The sequence below is a fragment of the Panthera onca genome, chromosome D3 (genome assembly GCF_046562875.1).
Source record: "Panthera onca isolate mPanOnc1 chromosome D3, mPanOnc1 haplotype 2, whole genome shotgun sequence".
NCBI lineage: Eukaryota > Metazoa > Chordata > Mammalia > Carnivora > Felidae > Panthera > Panthera onca.
The window spans coordinates 93,277,272-93,298,422 of NC_138350.1; the positions used below are offsets into that span (position 1 = coordinate 93,277,272).

At 44.5% G+C, this 21,151-nt stretch overlaps 1 protein-coding gene across 7 annotated transcripts in view; it reads left to right on the forward strand.

The window, feature by feature from the left end:
• Positions 1–20,963, forward strand: part of LOC132665077 (putative 2-ketogluconate reductase) — a 24,371-nt gene extending 3,408 nt beyond the window's left edge. Inside the window, exons 1-8 of one of the 7 annotated variants that reach the window (XM_078435090.2) lie at positions 9,387–9,764; positions 10,154–10,228; positions 11,333–11,436; positions 12,240–12,624; positions 13,480–13,651; positions 15,070–15,248; positions 17,943–18,039; positions 20,729–20,962. In XM_078435090.2, the coding sequence (XP_078291216.1) occupies positions 12,243–12,624; positions 13,480–13,651; positions 15,070–15,248; positions 17,943–18,039; positions 20,729–20,903 (1,005 nt within the window). In that variant the 5' untranslated portion in view covers positions 9,387–9,764; positions 10,154–10,228; positions 11,333–11,436; positions 12,240–12,242 and the 3' untranslated portion in view covers positions 20,904–20,962. Of the gene's footprint in view, positions 1–9,188; positions 9,765–10,153; positions 10,229–11,332; positions 11,437–11,469; positions 11,858–12,239; positions 12,625–13,479; positions 13,652–15,069; positions 15,249–17,942; positions 18,040–20,728 lie in introns of those variants that run through there. The other 6 variants (XM_078435089.2, XM_078435088.2, XM_078435086.2 and 3 more) reach the window with 6 other exon arrangements.
• Positions 20,964–21,151: the final 188 nt, after the last annotated feature.

Below are 21,151 nucleotides of genomic sequence, written 5' to 3' on the forward strand. Positions count from 1 at the left end.
AGTTAAATCATGGTATTAGTGTTTCTCTGACTTATTTCACTTAGCATAATACACTCTAGCTCCATCCACATCATTGCAAATGGCAAGATTTCATTCCTTTTGACAGCTGAGTAATATTCTACTGTATATACATACATCACGTCTTTTTTTTTTTTTATTTCACTTAGAGCATGCACACACATGCATATGTATGACTGGAGGAAGGGCAGAGAGAGGTGGAGAGAGAATCCCAAGGAGGCTCCACACTGTCAACATGGAGCCCAGCATGGGGTTCGGTCTCATGAACCTTGAGATGCATCCCACCACATCTTTATCCATTCATCAGTTGATAGACATTTGGGCTCCTTCCATAGTTTGGCTATTGTTAATAATGCTGCTATAAACATTGAGGTGCATGTGTCTTCTTTGAATCATCATTTTTGTATCCTTTGGGTAAATACCTAGTAGTGCAATTGCTGGGTCATGGGGTAGTTCTATTTATAACTTTTTGAGGACCCTCCATACTGTTCTCCAGAGCGGCTGCACCAGTTTGCATTCCCACCAACAGTGCAAGAGGGTTCCTCTTTCTCTGCATCCCTACCAACATCTGTTGTGCCTTGTGTTGTTAATTTTAGCCATTCTGACAGGTGTGATGTGAGCATCTTTTCATGTGTCTGTTAGCCATCTGGATGTCTTCTTTGGAAAAAAAGTCTATTTGTGTCTTCTGCTCATTTCTTAACTGGATTGTTTGTTTTTTGGGTTTTAAGTTTGATATGGTTTTTTTTTTTTTTTGGTATTTTTTTTTTAATGCTTATTTATTTTTGAGAAAGAGAGACAGCATGAGCAGGGGTGGGGTAGAGAGGGAGAGAGACACAGAATCCAAAGCAGGCTGCAGGTTCTGAGCTGTCAGCACAGAGCCTGACGTGGGGCTTGAACTCACAAGCCGTGAGATCATGACCTGAGCTGAAGTGGGACACCTAACCAACTGAGCCACCCAGGCGCCCTGAGTTTGATAAGTTCTTTATATATTTTGGATACTAACCTTTTATCAGATATGTCATTTGCAAATATCTTCTCTCATTCCATAGGCTGCCTTTTAGTTTTGTTGTTTCCTTTGCTGTGCAAAACCTTTTTATCTTGATGAGGTCCCAATAGTTCATTTTTGCTTTGGTTTCCCTTGCCTCTGTCGATGTGTCTAGAAAGAAGTTGCTCTGGCTGAGGTCAAAAAGATTTTTTCCTGTTTTCTTCTCTAGGATTTTGATGGTTTCCTGTCTCACATTTAGGTCTTTCTTCCATTTTGAATTTACTTTCGTGTATGGTGTAAGAAAGTGGTACTGTTATGGAAACTGGTCTGGATCACCCAGCAGAAGAACCAAGCAGCACTCGGAGATCTTGGAAGGCAGGAGGTTTAGTTTACACCGGTGGGCTCAGAGGAGATCATTCTCCAGAGGTCTGAGCCCAGATCATCAGCAGCCGGATGATTTATAGTCTGTTGGAGTGTGGCAAGTGGGATGGGAAGAAAAGCCCAGAAGGGGAGTCTTTAGGCAGGGACTGGAATCCCCCTGTCCTGTCAGCTGTCTTATAACAGACTTCTCCCTATCAGTACAGTTTCATTCTTCTGCATGTTGCTGTCCAGTTTTCCCATTTCCATTTGCTGAAGAGACGTCTTTTTTCCATTAGATACTCTCCTGCTTTGTCAAAGATTGATTGACCATACTGTTGCGGGTCCATTTCTGGGTTTTTTGTTCCGTTCCGCAATATCAATTGACTTTAAATGTAAGGATATATTTCTGGATTCTCAGTTCTATTCCACTGGTTTATATGTCTAGCCTTATGTCAGTACCACACTGCCTTGATTAGTGTAGCTTTGTGGTAAGTCTTGAAATTAGGACATGTGAGTCCTCCAACTTTATTCCTTTTCGTGATTGGTTTGGCTGTTCTGGGTCCCTTGCATTTCCATATGAACTTTAGGATTAGCTTGTCAATTTCTGCAAAAAAAAAAAAGTACCTAGGATTTTGATAGGGATTGTGCTAACTCTGTACATCATTTAGAGAATACCATATGATCATCCTAACGATGTTAAGTCTTCCATGGTTATAGGATGTCTTTCCATTTATGTAGGTCTTCTTTATTTCTATAACTTTTATATTTTCCAGTGTTCACATCTTGCACTTTTTTTTAGGAGGAGGTAAAATTTATCCCTAAGTATTCTTTTTTGATGATATTTAAATGGAATTGTTATTTTAAATATTTTCAGATTATTCATGACTAGTGTATAGAAATACAATTGATTATTATTATTTTCTCCTGTTTATTTTTGAGAAAGAGCTCGCATGTGCTTGAGAGCAGGGAAGGGGCAGAGAGAGGGGTACAGAGGATCCAAAGTGGGCTCTGTGCTGAAAGCAGAGAGCCCGATGTGGGGCTGGAACTCAAGAATCGTGAGGTCATGACCTGAGCTGAAGTCGGGGGCTTAACCAACTGAACCACCCAGGCGCCCCAGAAATATGATTGGTTTTTGTATACTGATCTTGCATTCTGCAGTCTTGGTGAACCATTCATTACTTGGAAAATTTCTTTATTTGCATTCCTTAGGAGTTTCCCTATATAAGATCTTGCCATCTGGAGATAAGCACAGTTTTACTTCTTGTTTGTCTATCTGGACGTTTTTTTTTCCCTTGCCTAACTGCCCTGGCTGGGACAATGTTGAATAGAAGTGGCGACAGCAAGCATCTTCTCTTGTTCCTGATTTTAGGGCGAAAGCATTGAGACTTTCACTATTGAGTATGAGGTTTGCTATGGGTTTTTCACAAATGCCATTTATGAGGTTGAAGAAATTCTGTTCTTATTTTGTTGAGAGTTTTTTGTTTTTGTTTCTTATGAAAAGTTGTTAGGTTTTGTGAAATGCTTTTTATGCCTCTGTTGAGATGATCATGTGGGTTTTGTCTTTTATTCCCTTAATATGGAGTATTCCATTGACTTTTGTATGTTAAATCAAATTTGCATTCCTGGGAAAAATCCTATTAGGTCACATTAACTTTTAACAATATATTGCTGTAATAAGTTTGCTAGTGTTTTTTGAAGATTTTGTGTCTAATTCATAAGACATATCAGTGTGTAGTTTTCTTGTTGTCTTTGTTTGATTTTGCTGATAGTGGCCCCATAGACTGAATTGAAAAGCCAACAATATAGGCAAGAAAAATTGGTTATTTGGCCAAAGCTGCTCATCTTTCCTTCCATTCATTCACAACATATCCGATCATCTAGAAAATGGAAATAAGTAGGCTAAATCATTCTGAGTGAATCAGACTGCTTGAATTACATTTTATCGTTAGAAATTGAATTCTTCATTTAAAAAATGACTAAACATAAGCATTAAGTATTGCTTTCTGGAATTCTCAAGAGCAAGACAGATATTTGGAAGGAGCAGGTGTCCCTGTATGTCGAATTGTGAAAGGATACATGTGTCTAAACAGAGTGCCCCTTCCTTCAGAGCAACTGGCCTGAGTTAAGTTGAGGAAGAGAGCAATTTGACTGAACTAATTGTTACTGATGAAAAGTGACTGGAGAGCCTTATAACCCTCCCAGAGGAATTTTAATTTTTAAAAGAAAAAATGTTTTAAGTCAGATGTAAGACAATGTTAAAGTGAGACTTTCCTCTCTCTCAAATTTCAGCAGAGGCCCCAAACTGAAAATAAATGATTTAAAATGCTTACACGTTTCAGGGGCGCCTTGGTGTCTCAGTCGGCTGAGCATCTGACTCTTGATTTCGGCTCAGGTCATGATCCTACAGTCTGTGGGTTCCAGCCCCACATCAGGCTCTTCACTGACAGCGTGGAGCCTGGTTGGGGTTCTCTCTGCCACTCCCCCCTTGTGCTTTCTCTCTCAAAATAAATAAACTTAAAAATTTTTTAAATAAAATAAAACGTTTACATGTTTCAGAGCAAGAGGCCACACTGGCTTTCTCCAGATCTTGCAGAGGAAAGAATAATTTGCGTATAGTTTGTCCATCACTCTTTAGGATACATAAGAGGAAGTGCAAAAATGTTTTGGGGAACAGTGTGCCATCATTTCTTTGGAGGAAGCTGTGCACATGTGTATTTCCATGTGCATTCTCTTCCCTTTGGAAAAGAAAGGGGTATTCCACCCCACCTCAAGCCAAGAAAAGGAGCTCCAAAAGAATCCCTCACTTTAAAAAAATGTTTTAATGTTTATTTTTCTTGAGAGAGGGAAGGAGCAGGGGAGGGGCAGAGAGAGAGACACACAGAATCCAAAGCAGGCTCCAGGCTCTGAGCTGTCAGCACAGAGCCTTGACGCGGGGCTCAAACTCACGAATAGCAAGATTATGACCTGAGCCGAAGTCAGACGCTCAACCAACTGAGCCACCCAGGTGCCCCTCTAAAGCTTTTATTTACTTATTTTTGAGAGAAAGAGAGAATTGGGGAGGGACAGAGAGAGAGAGGGAGACAGAGGATCTGAAGCGGGCTCTGTGCTACAGCAGAGAGCCCAACGCAGGGCTCGAACTCAGGAACTGTGAGGTCATGACCCGACCTGAAGGCAGACGCTTAACCTACTGAGCCATGCAGGTGCCCCAAGACCTCCTCACTTTGGGTAGGAGATGGTCAGGAGGGAAAGAACCTGTCACCTAGTAGTGAAAGTTTGCTTAGCTGTAGAAATCTCTATGTCCAGACCTGCTGAAGGGACCCGAGTTGAACTCTTGAGAGAAACTCTCCAATTTATAGAGTATGTTCTCTATGAAAGTGGCCAATGCTCAACCTTATACTAAGAGAAATGCAATTATCCCATTGCAGGAAAATGGATAAACTGAGGTGTACTTATTGGCACATATAGCTGTAAAGAGGAATGAGTGTACCTCCACATATAAACAGGCATGAATCTCACAGTAATAAACTTAGAAGAAGCAGATCACCAAAGACTACACAAGGTGTAATTCCGTGAACATAAAATGCAAAAATAAGCCAAACCAAACCACATGTTGTTTAGGCTAATTTTCCCTCTCTCTCTTACCTATCTGTAGGCACACTCGTTTTACTGCACTTCACAGATACTGCATTTTGTACACATGGAAGGTTTGTGGCAAGTCTGTCGGTGCCACTTTTCCGACAGCGTTTGCTCACTTCCAGTCTTTCACGTTTTGGTGATTCTCGCAAGAGTCCAGATTGTTTCATTATTGTATTTGTCGCGGTGATCTGTGATTAGTGATCTTTGATGTTACTTTTGTAATGTTTTGGAGCACCGTGATCTGTGCCCGTATTGAAACCAGTAACCAAAGGGAGACTGCGGATAATCCGCACAGCGGCAACTTTGCGCCCGGACCTTTTTGTGTGCCTTTACATGTCTCCGACCCCTCCTTTGGGGAGACGGACGGGGAGGTTGTCCTCCACGTCTTTGTTTGGCTGCCCCTCCGGCAAACTCTTTCCTGGCTGCATACTTGGTGTCTCGGTGTTTGTGTCTGCTGTGTGCTGGGCAGACACGTGGGTTCCATTACAGTATAAGGTGGTGAACTTCGTTGGCGAAAGCGTGTACCCTGACTCTTCCGCCCTCTGGCCATTCCCCATTTCTGTCCCTCTCGACCGGCCTCCCTATTCCCCGAGACACCACAATATTGAGCTTAGGCCCGTTAATAACACTCTGGCCTCTCAGTGTTCAAGTGAAAGGAAGAGTTGCACGACTCTCACTTTAAATCAAAAGTTAGAGATGACTAAGGTTAGTGAGGAAGGCGTTTCGAAAGCTGAGATAGACCAAAAGTTAGGCGTCTTTGTGCCAAACAGTCCAGTTGTGAATGCAAAGGAAAGTTTCTGAAGGAAGTTAAAAAGTTCTGCTTCAGTGAACTCACAAATGTTAAGAAAGCAAAACAGCCTTATTGCCGATACAGAGAAAGCTTGGTCTGGATAGAAGTGAAACCAGCCATGACGTTCCCTTAAGCCAAAGCCTAATCCAGAGCAAGGTCCTAACTCTTGTCAGTTCTGTGGAGGCTGAGAGAGGTGAGGAAGCTGCGGAAGAAAAATTTGGAGCTAGCAGAGGCTGGCTCTGAGGCTTAAGGAAAGAAGTCATCTCGATAACATACAAGTATAAGGTGAAGCAGTGAGTGCTGATGTAGAAGCTGCAGAAAATTCTCCAGAAGATCTAGCGAAGATAATTTACAAAGGTGGCTACTAACCAACAGATTTGCAATGTAGATGAAGCAGTCGTCTGTTGGAAGAACATGCCATCTAGGACTTTAAGCTGGAGAGGAGAAGTCAATGCCTGGCTTCACACTTCAAAAGGCAGACTCGCTCTCTTATTAGGGGCTAAAGTCCCCGGTGACTTTTAAGTTGAAGCCAGTGCTCATTGTCCTTTCTGAAAATCATTAAGTATTATGCTATATGTACTCTGCCTGCTCTAGAAATGCAACAACAAAGCCTGGATGACAGCACACCTGTTTACAACATGGTTCACTAAATAGTTTAAATCCACTGTTGAGACCTACCACTCAGAAAAAAAAGATTCCTTCTAAAACATTGCTGCTCATTGACAATGCACCTGGTCACCCAAGAGCCCTGATGGCTATGTGCAATGAGATTAGTGTTGTTTTCCTGACTGCGAACACAACATCCATTCTAGACCACGGATCAAGGATAATTTCAACTTTCAGATCTTTTTAAGAAATACATTTCGGGGCGCCTGGGTGGCTCAGTCAGTTGGGCGTCCGACTTCGGCTCAGGTCATGATCTCGCGGTCCGTGAGTTCGAGCCTCGCGTCGGGCTCTGTGCTGACAGCTCGGAGCCTGGAGCCTGTTTCGGATTCTGTGTCTCCCTCTCTCTCTGACCCTCCCCTGCTCATGCTCTGTCTCTCTCTGTCTCAAAAATAAATAAATGTTTAAAAAAAAAAAAAGAAATACATTTTGTATGGCTATACCTGCCATAGATAGTGATTCTTCTGATGGACGTGGGCAAAGTAAATAGAAAACCTTCTGGAAAGGATTTAAAATTCTATATGCCATTGAGAACATTTATGATTTGGGGCACCTGGGTGGCTTAGTCCATTGAACTTCCAACTCCGGCTTAGGTCATCATCTCACAGATGATGAGTTCAAGCCCCACATTGGTCTTGCTGCTGTCAGCAAAGAGCCCACCTCAAATCCTCTGTCTCCCTCTCTCTGCCCCTCCCCCTGCTTGCACTCTCTCAAAACTGAATAAAAAAATTTAAAAAAATTCGTGTCCCCCCCCCCCAAATAAAATACCTAGGAATAAACTTACCCTAAGAGGTGAAAGACCTGTACTCTGAAAACTATAGAACATTGATACAAGAAATTGAAGATGATGCATAAGAAATAGACATTTTGTGCTTGTGGATTGGAAAAACAAATATTGTTAAATGTCTACACTGCCTAAAGCAATCTACAAATCTAAATCAATCCCTACCAAAATACCAACAGCATGTTTCACAGAACTAGAACAAACAATCCTAAAATTTGTATGGAACCACAAAAGACTCTGAATAGATAGCCAAAGCAATCTTGAAAAAGAAAAAGAAAACTGGAGGTATCAAAACTCCAGGCTTCAAGTTATATGACAAAGCTGTAGTAATCAAAACAGCATGTTACCAACACAAAAATAGACACACAGATCAATGGAACAGAATAGAAAGTCCAGAAGTAAGCCCACATTTATATGGTCAATTAATCTTCAACAAAGGAGTAAAGAATATGCAATGGGAAAAAAGACAGTCTCTTCTTTGGTGTTGGGAAATGGTGCTGGGAAAACTGGACCACTTTCTTACACCATACACGAATATAAGCTCATTATGGATTAAAGACCTAAATGTGAGACCTGAAACTATAAAAATCGTAGAAGAGAACACAGGCAGTAATTTCTCCAATATTGGTCATAGCAACATCTTTCTAGATACGTTTCCGGAGGCGAGGGAAACAAAAGCAAAAATAAACTGTTGGGATTACATCAAAACAAAAAGCTTCTGCACAACAAAGGAAACAACCAACAAAACTAAAAGACAACCTACTGAATGGGAGAAGATATTTGCAAACGACATATCCAATAAAGGGTTAGTATCCAAAATATATAAAGAACTCACACAAAACTCAACACCCAAAAAACAATCCAATTAAAAAATGAGAAGACATAAACAGACATTTCTCCAAAGAAGATATCCAGATGGCCAACACACACATGAAAAGAGGCTCAACATCACTCATTATTAGGGAAATGCAAATCAGAACCACAATGAGGTATCACCTCATACCTGTCAGAATGACTAGATCAAAAACAAGACTTAACAACAGGTATTGGTGAGGAGGTGGAGAAAAAGGAACCCTCGTGCACTGTTGGTGAGAATGCAAACTGGTGCAGCCACTATGGAAGACAGTATGGAGGTTCCTCAAAAAATTAATTACTGAAACCTTATGATTCAGGAATTGCTCTAGTGGGTATTTGCCCAAATACAAAAACACTAATTCAAAGGGATTTGTCCTATGTTTATTGCAACATTATGTACAATAGCCAAACTATGAAAGCAACCCAAGTGTCCAAGTGTCCATTGATAAGTGAATGGATAAAGAAGATATGATATATATATATATATATATCACATATTCATATATATATGAATATTTTTCAGCCATTAAGAAAAACAAAATGTTGCCATTTGCAACAACATGGATGGATCTAGAAAGTATAATGCTAAGTGAAATAAACAAGTCAGAGAAACACAAATACCATATAATAATTTCACTCAAATGTGGAACTTAAGAGACAAAACAAATGAACAAAGGGAAAACAAGACAAACCAAAATACTCCTTTTTAAAAAAAAGTTAAAAAAAGTTTGTCTGTTTAAGTAGTCTCTACACCCAACATGGAGCTCAAACTCAGAACCCCGATATCAAGAGTCACATGCTCTTTCAACTGAACCAGCCAGGTGCCCCAAACACTCTTAACTATAGAGAACATGCTGGTGGTGACCAGAGAGGAGTTGGATGGGGTGATGGGTGAAATAGGTGAAGGGGACAAAACACTTGATGAGCACTGAGTGCTGCATGGAGCCGTTGGATCACTATATTGTACACCTGCCTGAAACTGATAGACCACCGTATGTTAACTACACTGGAATTAGCACTTTTAAAAAATCCATAATTCATGAAAGAGGTCAAAATATCAACATTAACAGGGGTTTGGAAGCCGTTGACTCCAGCTCTCATGGATGACACTGAGAGGTCCAGGACTTCAGTGGAGGAAGTAACTGCAGATGTGGTGGAAATAGCATTAGAACGAGAAGTAGAGCCTGAAGACGGGACTGCTGCCATCTCATGGTAAAACTTGAACCAGTGGAGAGTTGCTTCTTACAGATGGGCAAAGACGTTGGTTTTTCAAGATGGAATCTACTGCTGGTGAAGGTGCTGTGAAAATTGTTGAAATGACAACAAAGGATTTAGAATATGATGACATACCTTTAGTTGATAGGGCAGTAGCAGGATTTGAGAGGATTAGCTCCAATTTTGAAAGAAGTTCTACTGTGGGTAAAATGCTATCAAATAGCATTGTAGGCTACAAAGAAATCGTTTGTGAAAGGAAGAGTCAGGTGGTGTGGCAAACTTCACTGCTGTCTCGTTTCAAGAAATTGTCGTGGTTGTCTCAGTCTTCAGCAACCACCACCCTGATCAGGCAGCAGCCGTCAACACTGAGGCAAGACCCTCCACCAGCAAAAAGATGATGACTCACAGAAAGCTCAGTGATGGTTAACATTTTTTAGCAATAAGCTTTTCAAATTGAGGTATGAACTTTTTTTAGACATAATGCTCTTGCGTACTTAATAGGCTACAGTATAGTGTAAACATAATTTTTATATGCACTGGGAAATAAAAATCACTTGAGTTGCTGTATTGCGATATTCACTTTATTGGAACCAGACTTGCAATATCTCCAAGGTGTGCTTGGAGATCATTAAATTCCAAGTAGGGGATACCTCTTGAGCAGCAGGGAGTGGTAATGGTAGTGGTACATTTATTAAGCTTGGCGGCACTTAATGGGCTCATTTTATTACTATTTTTATAACTTACATGTGTTATAAATAATTAAATAACATATTTATAACTTAAATGTGTTATAAATTTAATTAAAAATTAAATCCAGTTTTATCAAATTCTTATTTTTTTAATACAGTAACTTCCAACTGAATACAGCAGGGATTCTGGCAATTTGGATTCTTGCTGGGCTGAATTTGATAGCGCACCCTGGGTAGGTTGGACAGTAATAAAACTTAAAATAATCTTTTGTGACTACTGGTAATACTCACTTTTTGCAAGTCAGTGATTAAGAGCTTTTTTATGCTCTTGAGGTAGAAGTAGTGAAACTTAGGGCATCTGTGTGGCTTAGTCAGTTAAGCATTTGACTTCAGTTCGGGTCATGATCTCATGGTTCGTGAGTTTGATCCCCGTGTCGGGCTCTGTGCTGACAGCTCAGAGCCTGGAGCCCGCTTCAAATTCTGTGTCTCCCTCTCTGCCCCTCCCACACACACGCTCTGTCTCTCTCTGCCTCTCAAAACTAAAGAAAACTAATAAAAATAAAATAAATTAGTCATCTTAATAAAAATAAATAAAACCTTTAGTCCATTTTGCAGACAATAACATATATCTTTTACTTTCACAGTAAAAAATGGCCAATTTTGTTAGTTGTTGCTGCATACATAACACATTTTCCTAAATTCCAGTGGCTGTAAAAACAAACTCTATGACCTCCCAGGTTTTTGGGTCAGGAATCCAGGAGTAGCTTGCCCAGGTGGTTCTGCCCAGGATCTTATGAAACTTTAATTGAGGGTTGGCCAGGGCTGTGGTCACCTCAGGGCTCGCCAGGCTGGTGTCAGGCCTCTTCAGATCAGCTTCCAAGCTCATTCATGTGGGCCTCTGCACAGGGACGCCTCCGGCCTGGCCCTGGCTCCCCCCTGGAGAGGGAGGAAGAGAGCCCAAGCTGTGACCTCCCGTGGCTTCTGCCGTATTCTCTTCACTAGAAGCACCAGGGTTGGGGTCCCACAAAGGTGTGATTAACAGGAGGAGCACTTTGGAGGCCACCTGAGAGGCTGCCATCACAGCTGAAGGGCAGAAATAAAGACTCAGGCAGAATAGGGAGGAAAGTGGGTGTGATGGAGACATTGGTAACTTCAGAGGGGTGGGTCTATTGTCCTTCAGGTTTTTTAGGGACTTGTCCAGGAAATAAAATGAATCCCAGTGTTGATGTAATTTAGAAAATCTAGAGTAACTGCAATATAATGATTTATGAGAAATACATATTTCATCGTTCAGAGGACCAAACTACTTCTCAGATATATTTGGTCTTCATCCATAGTTCCTGGGAACACTTCAGAGCCAGAAAGGTGACAAGGATATCTTAATGAAGGAGACTTCTGGACCCCACTCAAGGGCGGGGCTATTGCCAGGAAGACCAAGCAGGTGATCAGAGGGTTGGAACTTCCGGCACGCCCCCCCACCCCTGTGGAGAGGGGAGGGGCTGGAGGCTGAATTGGCCAATGGGAACTTCCAGACCCACCCCTGACGCCTGCATAGAGGGGAGGGGCTGGAGGCTGAATCGACCAATGGAAACTTCCGGCCCCACCCCCGACCTCCTGGAGAGGGGAGGGGCTAGAGGCTGAATCGGCCAATGGCCAATGATTTAATTAATGGTGGGTATACAAAGAAGCCTCTATAAAAGCCTTTTCTGGAGACGGCCCACACTTCGGCACCCGAACTCTTCCGTGTGCCGGTGGGCCGGGCCCCAGGCTCCATGAGGACAGAAACTCGAGTTGGGCACCTCGCTCTGTGGATCTCTCCCATCTGCGTGTTGCTACACACTCTTTGTATCTTTAAGGAACCGGTAAGCACAGGTCAGCCTTCCCCTGAGCTCTGTGAGACTCGACAAGTTAACAGAATCGAAGGATTCTGCAGAACCGGCTGCCGGTTGGTCAGAGGCACAGGTACCTGGTACCTGTGACTAGAGTCTGAAGGTGGGGGCTGGGAGGGGGCATCTTATAGGACAGAGTCCTTAACCCGTAGGATGTGATGGTGTCTCTGGTAGATAGTGTCAGAATTGAATTGAATTCTGGGACACGCTGCTGGGATCCTGAGAACTGCTTGGAGTTGCGGGTGGGGGACTTGGAAATTGGGTGCTCAGAACCTTAAAAGAGCAACAGAGGAGCATATTGATTGTCTCTTAAAGACTGTCTTTGACAGCAGAAATTGTGCTTCTCTTCCTGCAGGCCATGGGGGATCAGGACTTACCTGGCGTTTTGGTGTCTGGATTGGAAGGACCTCATGGTATATGTGAGGATCACATTGGAGATCTGCAGAAACACTTTACTCTCGTTACTCTGCAAGAATTTTTGGAAAATAACACACGATTCGGTCCAAAGGTCCAAGCTGTATACATCTGGGGCGGAAAGCCAGCCGTTACCCAGGAGCTCCTGCAGAGTCTGCCCTCCTTGAAGATAATTGCCAGTGCAGGAGCAGGTCTAGATCACCTGGACCTGAAGCTCATTGCCAGCTGTGGTGTGAAGGTGGCCAACACACCACAGGCGGTTTCCAGTCCCACAGCAGACATGGGGATGGCCTTACTGCTGGCCGCAGCTCGCAGAGTCGTGGAAGGTACCCAGTCCTTGGAGATGCTGGTTTTCCAAAGAGAGCAGATGACAGATACTTAACGCAGATGATTACATAATGTTATCTTCAAACTACAGGTCTTTCCTGGGCCCTGATTTCTCCCGGGACTTTGTTGCACTTGAGAATTGGAGTCACTTTCAGTCTTTTGCAGCGTACTTAGTGCCTGAGCCCAGCTTCCCAGCACATATCGGCCATTTTCTCCCCCACCAGATTCCTCTCATTCACAGGCAGTAAACGTGTGTGTGGAGTAATTTCAACATCAAAATTACTATGGAAATGCCCTTGGGGTGATTCTTTGGTCAGTCAGCATGCTACTCTTGGTTAAAGACCCACGAGCGAGTAGGCAGAATCTGACCTCTCCACACAGGGGACATCTCTGGGAATATCCCCAGGAAAGGCAGGGCAGCAGTTCAACACCCCTCAGTCCCCCAATCCTCCTGATGGAGCTCTGAGCAAAGAGGAAGATGAAGCTTTGACGAAGAGGCTTGAGGAAAGAGGAGACAGGAATCACGCTCTGGTTCCGATTCTGGTTGCAGGTTCACGCACATGCACACACACCAACATACCGACACCAGCAAGTTTTAACCAGAAATCCTGCCGCAATGTAAAAGAAGTTGGTATTTCAAAGCTTTGCACCAGGACGCTCTGGTTTTGTTATGAGGAAACTGTCTTTGTCTCTTTCCTTCACCCCTTGCAGAAACCCTTGTCTTCTGTCAAGAGATGCACGAGTGCTGTGTCTGCCACAGGCATCCTCTAACTCACTACTCTGCCCCAGTAAGGTTGTGGATTTCTGTGTCTGGTGACATCCGCTCTGACCACTCTGTCCCTTGTGTATTTTAGGTCATAGGTTGGCTATTGCACCGGATACAGAGAACTTTTCTACAAACTGGATGGGTCAAGAAGTTACAGGGGCCACTCTGGGAATCATCGGCATGGGCAGCATTGGCTATAAGATTGCTCAGAGGGCCAAAGCATTCGAAATGAAGATTCTGTATCACAATAGGAAACGCAGGTAAACATTCGGAAAATGGACTTGAAATTAACTGAGCAGAACGTATACCATCACTGCCTTAAAGTGGCTTGGATATAGGAGCCCTCTGTTTTTCATAAGACTCTCCTACTCTTTCTCTCCAAAAAATAGGACTGATTGTCAAGAAAGGGATTGTGATATTTTTATAATTACCTAGGAATGTGGCTGTGACTTTTTTATTGAAAAATTCCACCAAAAAAGAGATTTTAACTCACAGCTTTGTTTTTTGTTTTTTTAATTTCTAAAGTGTTTTTTTTCAAGGAAGCTTTCCATACCCACTGAGCAATTTGGTTCCTTTATGTGCACTTCCTCCCTTAGCCTGACACCCGGTCTTACTGATTCTGTCTCCAAACAGCCTTCAGACCTGCCTGTTCTCTCTCACCTCATCGATGCCACTGGGCTCAGGCCCCGTCCTTTCTCACCTGAAATACATATTCTCCTAACAGTCTGCTCACATCTGCTCTTGAACCTCCCACTCTCCTTGCAAACCAGCCAGATGATGGCCATTGTTTACAACCTTTACTGGCTTCCCACTGCACATGGAACACATTTCCGGCTGGTGAGCAGTTTGTGGATGTATGGGGAGCTGAGAGATTGTGCATTAGAACTGTGCCCGCTTTTCAGTCACTGTTTGCACCATGGGCAGTGGAGGGACTTAGGTAGATGTGACGACTTTCCTTGCGATGAACACGCAGGCACAGAGGCCAGGGTTCTCCCAGGACAAGGTGTGTGGTGTGGGCAACGTATTCATCTTTCCTTTGGGCTGTCCCCTGACCCAAACATGTGTTTTGTATTCCATATATGTATTCCATATTTGCATAGCAGTGGAGGTTACCCGGCATGCTGTGGCCTCCGGGATCTTGGAATTTCTGTTGAATAATCGGTTGTTTGGGATGGCCAGAGCAGGAGTTAAACAAATCCTGCCTGCATCGGACCCTTGGGTCTTTGCTTTCCGTTTCATAGGCAACGTTCCAAGGCCCTCTCCTGTTTTGTTTGTTTTCTAGAGGCTGTGATGTGTTTGCTGCATTCAGCAATGCTGTGTGGTCACAGAAGTACACACTCCTGCTCTTACTTGGGAGTGGGACCCACTTCCTGCCAGTAATGTTCTGTCATTGCTGAGTGCATGTCCGATGCACAGTCAGGCTCACACCTGTCTCTGGGGGCTCAAATGAGAAGAAGCTCCTGGCCGCAAGGAGCTTCAATGTGGGGTGCAGTTCTGCAGACCCAGAGGCCTCGCCTCAGAGGTCCCGCGGGGCCCCCAGTGTTTCCATGGTGGGGGAGGATCCTGGACCCAGCAGCCACAGGCCCGGTCTTTGGCTCCCCTCAGAAACTCCTTCCTGAGGTGCCGTCATGAATTCCTGACTGGAGAACATGGTGTTTCTTCCTTGTCCCCTTCATAGGAAATTAGAGGAGGAGGAGGCTGTTGGGGCCACTTACTGTGAGAGTCTGGATGACCTGCTTCGGCGATCGGACTTTGTGCTGTTGGCCGTGAGCCTGACACCCCAGACCCGGAGGCTGATCGGGAAGAGGGAGCTGAATCTGATGAAGCCCACCGCCACCCTCGTCAACGTCGGCAGAGGTACTTGCCTGCGCCACGGTCTGTGTGGAGGCCCGCGGGGCTGCGAAGTCTGCAAAGTCGGCCCAGCTCGACTTTCTCCTGGACAGCCGTGGGCCCAGAGAGTCCGTGCGCGCTGGCGGGTGATGAGCTCAAGGGAGTTTCTATTTAGAAATATTTCTGACTTTTGTTTTCACATCATTTCGAGCCTCAAATTAGTAACAAAAAGGAAGAGAATAGTACAATATGGGGTTTTCACGTCCCAATTAGGGCATCTACTTTGGGGCATCACAGTTTGGTCTCCTAGGTGTGATTAAGCAAAATTTATGGGGATACGTTTTCTGAGCCTTCACTTTAAACAAATTTCTTTTAAGTGTGAGAACGAGGCGGGGAGGGGCAGAAAGAGGGAGAGAGAAAACCCCAAGCAGGCTTTGCACTGTCAGCGTGAAGCCCAGTGTGGCCTGAGCCAAAACCAATAGTCAGATGCTTAACCAACTGAGTCACCCAGGTACCCCTTCACTTTTGTTTTTAAGTTTATTTATTGAGAGAGAGAGAGAGAGAGAGAGAGCGAGAACACATAAGCAGTGGAGGGACAGGGAGAGAGAGAGAGGGAGAGAGAGAAACCCAAATGGCTCCACACTGTTAGCACAAGCACAGAGCCCAACTTGGAACTCAGGAACTGAGAAATCATGACCTGAGCTGAAATCAAGAGTTGGACGCTTAACCAACTGATTCACTCAGGCGCCCCTCTGATACTTTACTTTAAATAACAGTGTTAGTTTGGTTATTTGGCATTTATGTAGTGCTTTGTGTTTACAGACAACAGGGAGTTGGCCCTGTGCTGATACCAAATATTGTGGGCTGGTGTGACATTTATAAGAGTAGAGGATCAGTGCTGACATCAGACATCCAGGCCACTCACCTTTGTGGGGTGGGGGGCCAGAGTACATATGACAAGAGCCACCCGTGTATCATCTGTAAAACAAGGAAAACAATGCTTGCCACATGAGATAGTGTAATTTGTAAGAAATACATACTTGGTCATTCAGTTGTGGTTTTCATCCATAATTCCTAGCTCTTTCCTCACCAAATTGACTAAGTGTTGAGAGTGATAAAGGTGTCTTTTGTTAATGGAGACGGCTGGACCCCACTCAAGGGCGGGGCTGTTGCCAGGACGACCAACCATGTGATCAGAAGGTTGGCCCTTCCAGCCCCACCCCCGACCTCAGTGGAGAGGGGAGGGGCTGGAGGCTGAATCAGCCAATGGAAACTTCCGGTCACACCCCCGACCTCCCGGGGAGGGAGGGGCTGGAACCTGAATCAGCCAATGGGAACTTCCGGCCCCACCCCCGACCTCTGTGGAGAGGGGAGGGGCTGGAGGCTGAATCAGCCAATGGCCAAAGATCTAATCAACTGTGGCTATACAAAGAAGCCTCGATAAAAATGCCAAAGGACCGGGTTCAGAAGCTTCTGGAGATTGGGAAGAGTGCTGTGCGGGGAGGGATGGAAGCCCCACAGCCTTTCCCCAGACCTGTCCCTATGTTCTCTTCCTCTGGTGGTTGATTCTTCGCCTTTGTCACCTCCTTGAGCCACCAGGTGAGCGGCAGTGTTCCCCTGAGTTCTGTGAGCCGCCGCAGCAAATTGCCAGTTGGTCAGAAGCACGAGTAACAAACAGCCTGGGACTTCCGACCGGTGTCCGAAGTCGGGGTGGGGGCATCTTACAGGACAGAGCCCTTACTGCGCAGGATCTGATGCTGCCTCCGGGTGGACAGTGTCAGAATCCGCAGGCACCCTGCAGGTGTCCCGAGAACTGCCTGGGCTTGTGTGTGTGGGACCCTCCCTACCCCAACTTTGGAACCGGGTCCAAGAACTCTAAAACAATTGTTGAAAGACCAAAAACCCTCATGGGACCGAGATAATATGCTTCAGAGTTCTCTGAAAATTCGGACCGTCTAGGTGAGCAGGAAGGACCAGTGCGTATTAGGTACCCTCAGGAATGTCAGAGGCTGGCGAGCACACTAAAGATTCTGGAGAAGCAAACGCCCCAGGAAAGCCTCTGGGACTGGGCTTCTCCCCCAGCAGCACCAGCATACCAGGGCTGTGTCCCGACCAGCGGGCCGGCCGCTCCCAGCCCGTCAGCAGAAAGGAGGCACCTTCAGTCTTTGGGCCCCTTGCAGGGCTCTGCTGGAAGGAAAGGGCTTTCTTCTCAGCTTCTACTCAAACATGCCCTGCTTTTCTGTATTTGAAATGACAGTTACAGTTACTAAGCTTGTGGCTTAGTTTTTTCGTGTGCATATACAGCTATCTGGGGGCTGTGTTCTCAGCCTGAACTCCTAGGTGGTGCTGGGAGGTGGTGTAATAAAATGAGACGGGCCCCGGCTTGAGGTCAAACAAACCTGGGCTCAGATCTGAGTCTATATGTTAGAAGCTGTGTGACTTTGGGTGTTTGTAACCTAAGGGCCTCAGTTTCCTCAAGTATAAAATGAATATTGACTTTGCCAGGTTAGTGGAGGATTCGGTGAAGGCCTGAGTGCGCTGCCTAGTATGTGGTGGGCTCACAATGTCTGATGATGAACTGGCAGAATGACACTCACGTGCTCTTTGTCAGACCTTTGACAAGATCAGGATGTGTTTGGAATAGCGGCTAATGTGACCAAAGCATCTATCCCATGTACTCTTAATGGTAGCGACTGCAGAGGAACTGTCTTGTTGACGCAGGTCTCTTAGTCGACCAGGACGCCCTGGTGCAGGCTCTTCAGACTGGGGTTATTAAAGGAGCAGCACTGGACGTGACGCACCCGGAGCCCCTGCCCAGGTAAGAAAGCTGGACAGAATCTACATCCTCTGGTCCACGTAGCGCTGTCCTCAGTGGTCATTCCTCCTGGTCCACGCAGGGCAGTCCCCAATGGTCATTCCTCCTGGTCCACGTAGGGTGTCCTCAAATAGTCACTGCTTTGGGCTTTTTCAGATGTGTTGTCACAGACCTGTAGTCGAGTCTTGGCCATGCAGGGGCCTGAGAAGGCCTCTGGTGGCCTGTCCAGTCCTACAGATCATCAGATGTCTGTTTCAACACCTCCATGGACAGGGAGCTCCAGGCCCGCAGGCAGCAGTCCCTACGGATGGAGACTGTACAGAATATTCTTGCTCAGATCAAACCAAAATAGTCCTTCCCTTACCCACTGATTCCAGTTTGCCCCTGATCATTCTCCTCTTACAAACCTTATGTGTTTTAAGACAACCACTGTGTTTCATCTTACTTTAAAAACAATTTTTTTTTAACGTTTCTTTATTTTTGAGAGAGAGAAACAGACTGTGAGCAGGGAAGGGGCAGAGAGAGAGGGAGACCCAAAATATGCAGCAGACTCCAGGCTGTCAGCACAGAGCCCAGCACGGGGCTCATACCCATGAATCGTGAGATCATGAGCTGAGCTGAAGTCAGATGGCTAACTGACTGAGCCACCCTGGCGCCCCTGTTTCTTCTTACTTTTATGTAAGTAAGACTTACTTAAGTAAGTAAGTAATGACCAGACACCTGGTCATTATTGTTGCCTTCTGGCACTGCTGTTTTAAAGGGCCTTTGAAAATGTGCTCTCAGGAACGGAGCATAGTGTCCACATTGTGGCCTGACCACGCAGAAACCTTGCTCAGAAGTTGTATCAGCAGCCTCATTGCACCCTTAGTTCATTATGTTTTTAGTCAGCAAGAACTTAAATTATTCTTGCAATTGTTCTTTAAGTACATGTGTGGAGCTTTACACTTCTGTGCATTTAATGCCATTTGCTTGTGTGTTTTGACCCATTGATCCAGCCCATTAGGACTACAGTCTTGATTCTGTCATTCGTTAAGCTAGCGATTCCCAGGTTTGATTCCTCCAGCTTTGATTTGTCTGGTAAACAAATTACTGTCTGAATGTTTGCCATTACAACCAAATTTAGTATCTAGGTTTATCAAGATTGACCGTAGAACTTACATTTCTGAGAAAAACAATAGTTTATCTAGAACAGCCTTTCTCAAAACATGGTCTGGAGACCCTTTCAAGGGGTCAAAATTATTATTATGTGAAGTCAAAATTATTTTCACAATATTGTAAGATGTTATTTACCTTTTCACTCATGTTTCGGTACATCGTACAGTGGAGTTTTCCAGAGACTAATGACATGTGATTATCACTCTGACAACTAATGAAATGTGTGCTTCAAGGTTATTGTATTAAAATTTTTTTAGTTTTAATCTCTAACATAGTGAATGTTGATAGATACAACCCACATAAACAAATGTTCTTTGTGGTTCTCAATTTTAAGAGTGTAAAGAGGTCCTAAGACCAAATGTTTGGGAACCACTAACGTAGAATAGAAAATTTTTTCAATGTAAATTAAGAAACTTGAGCATTTTAGACAGTTGTCAACTTAGAAACCTAGAAGTCTAATGCTCACCTGTTGGCTAGTCTGCCAAGATGAGATTTTATTAGCTTCATTCACTAGTTTTCAGTTTTATTATATAACAAACCAGTGACAGTTACAGAGGTATTTGCTACGCCTTCTCAACAGAGTTGGCTCTTGCCTAGACACCTCATATTATGGACAGGTGTTGCTACAATTGGCCATGATTCAGTTATTTCTGAGTTCCAAGTCAGTGGAGAGACAAAACCAGTCACCCTGTCTCAATTCACTGTCATACTGAGACTGGTTTCCAATATGTGCTGTTATAGTAGGGCCCACCTCCTTCCTATTAGGAGGACAGAAGTGTGTTTTTTTTTTCAGAAGAGCTCCTCTCCTTGCTGGGTTATAGGCTGTATCTTAATTTCAATCAATTCCGGGGGCAAGGACAGAGTGTTGGTATAAATTACAAGTGTCCCAAAGAACTTCCACAGGTTTGGGGGTAAGTCCCAGAGGTGTGCTCCTTGAGCCTCAGGTAGGATTAAAGGTTACTGTTGCCTGTCTGCTTTGGCCTTTGTATTAAAAGTCAAGAGGTCCTGTTTGGGCAGGTGACTGCCTTTTCATCATGCTGGTTTCTAGCGTTTTCCACCGTTTCAGTCTGCTGGATCACTTCACTAACACTTCCTTATTTTCCCAGGCTGACTCCCATCCTCTCCCTTCTTCCTGGGAGAGAACTCCCTCTCATCTAATTCTAGGTCATAAATATTTTCCCTCTGAATGCCACCACTCACTAAAGGCACATTCAGCTTATCGCACGATGCCTAGACTAGCACCCATATCCCCAGGAGCCTTTTCATTTTTGTGGACCAGTGTTGTCTAAACCACCACGTATGTTGTGCTATTGTGTGCTAATGGCCAGGGTGCCATTAGGATACATGTTTTGCACCCAAAAAATGCTGGGCCCCCCATAGTGGGGTTAGATGAGTGGTGGTCATACCTAGGTATAATTTACAATATGCCATAAGGCCACTCATAGTCTTCCCCTTCTCAGCGTGGGGCTAGAAACCCAGAGTATGGAATTAGAGCAGACAATGTGGAATAGTTTTCATCAATTAATCTGCATTTCAGAGATCATCCTTTATTGAAGTTGGAGAACGTCACTTTAACACCTCACGCTGGGAGTGCTACTCATCAAGCCAGGCGACAGATGATGGAAAATTTGGTTGCAAGCATCCTGGCTTCTCTCCATGGCCTTCCCATTCCTAATGAAGTGCGACTTAATTGGGACAATTCCGTGGCATGACACGTGGCAGATTAAATGAAAAAAAAAAAATCTTGTTTTGTGTATCTACATTAAAGCCCATCATGCAGATTAATACTCTTTTGGGCGAAAAGCCTTAAGAAAAGCGGTAACATTTGTTGAGAACTTGGCAGGCGCTTCTCTTCCATTCCCGCCGCAGCCTCCAGGCCATCCTGAGCGAAGTCTCCCCCCCCCCCCCCCCCCCCCGTTTTCATAATGAAGCACAGAGAATTCCCTGTCTGAGGTCCCGG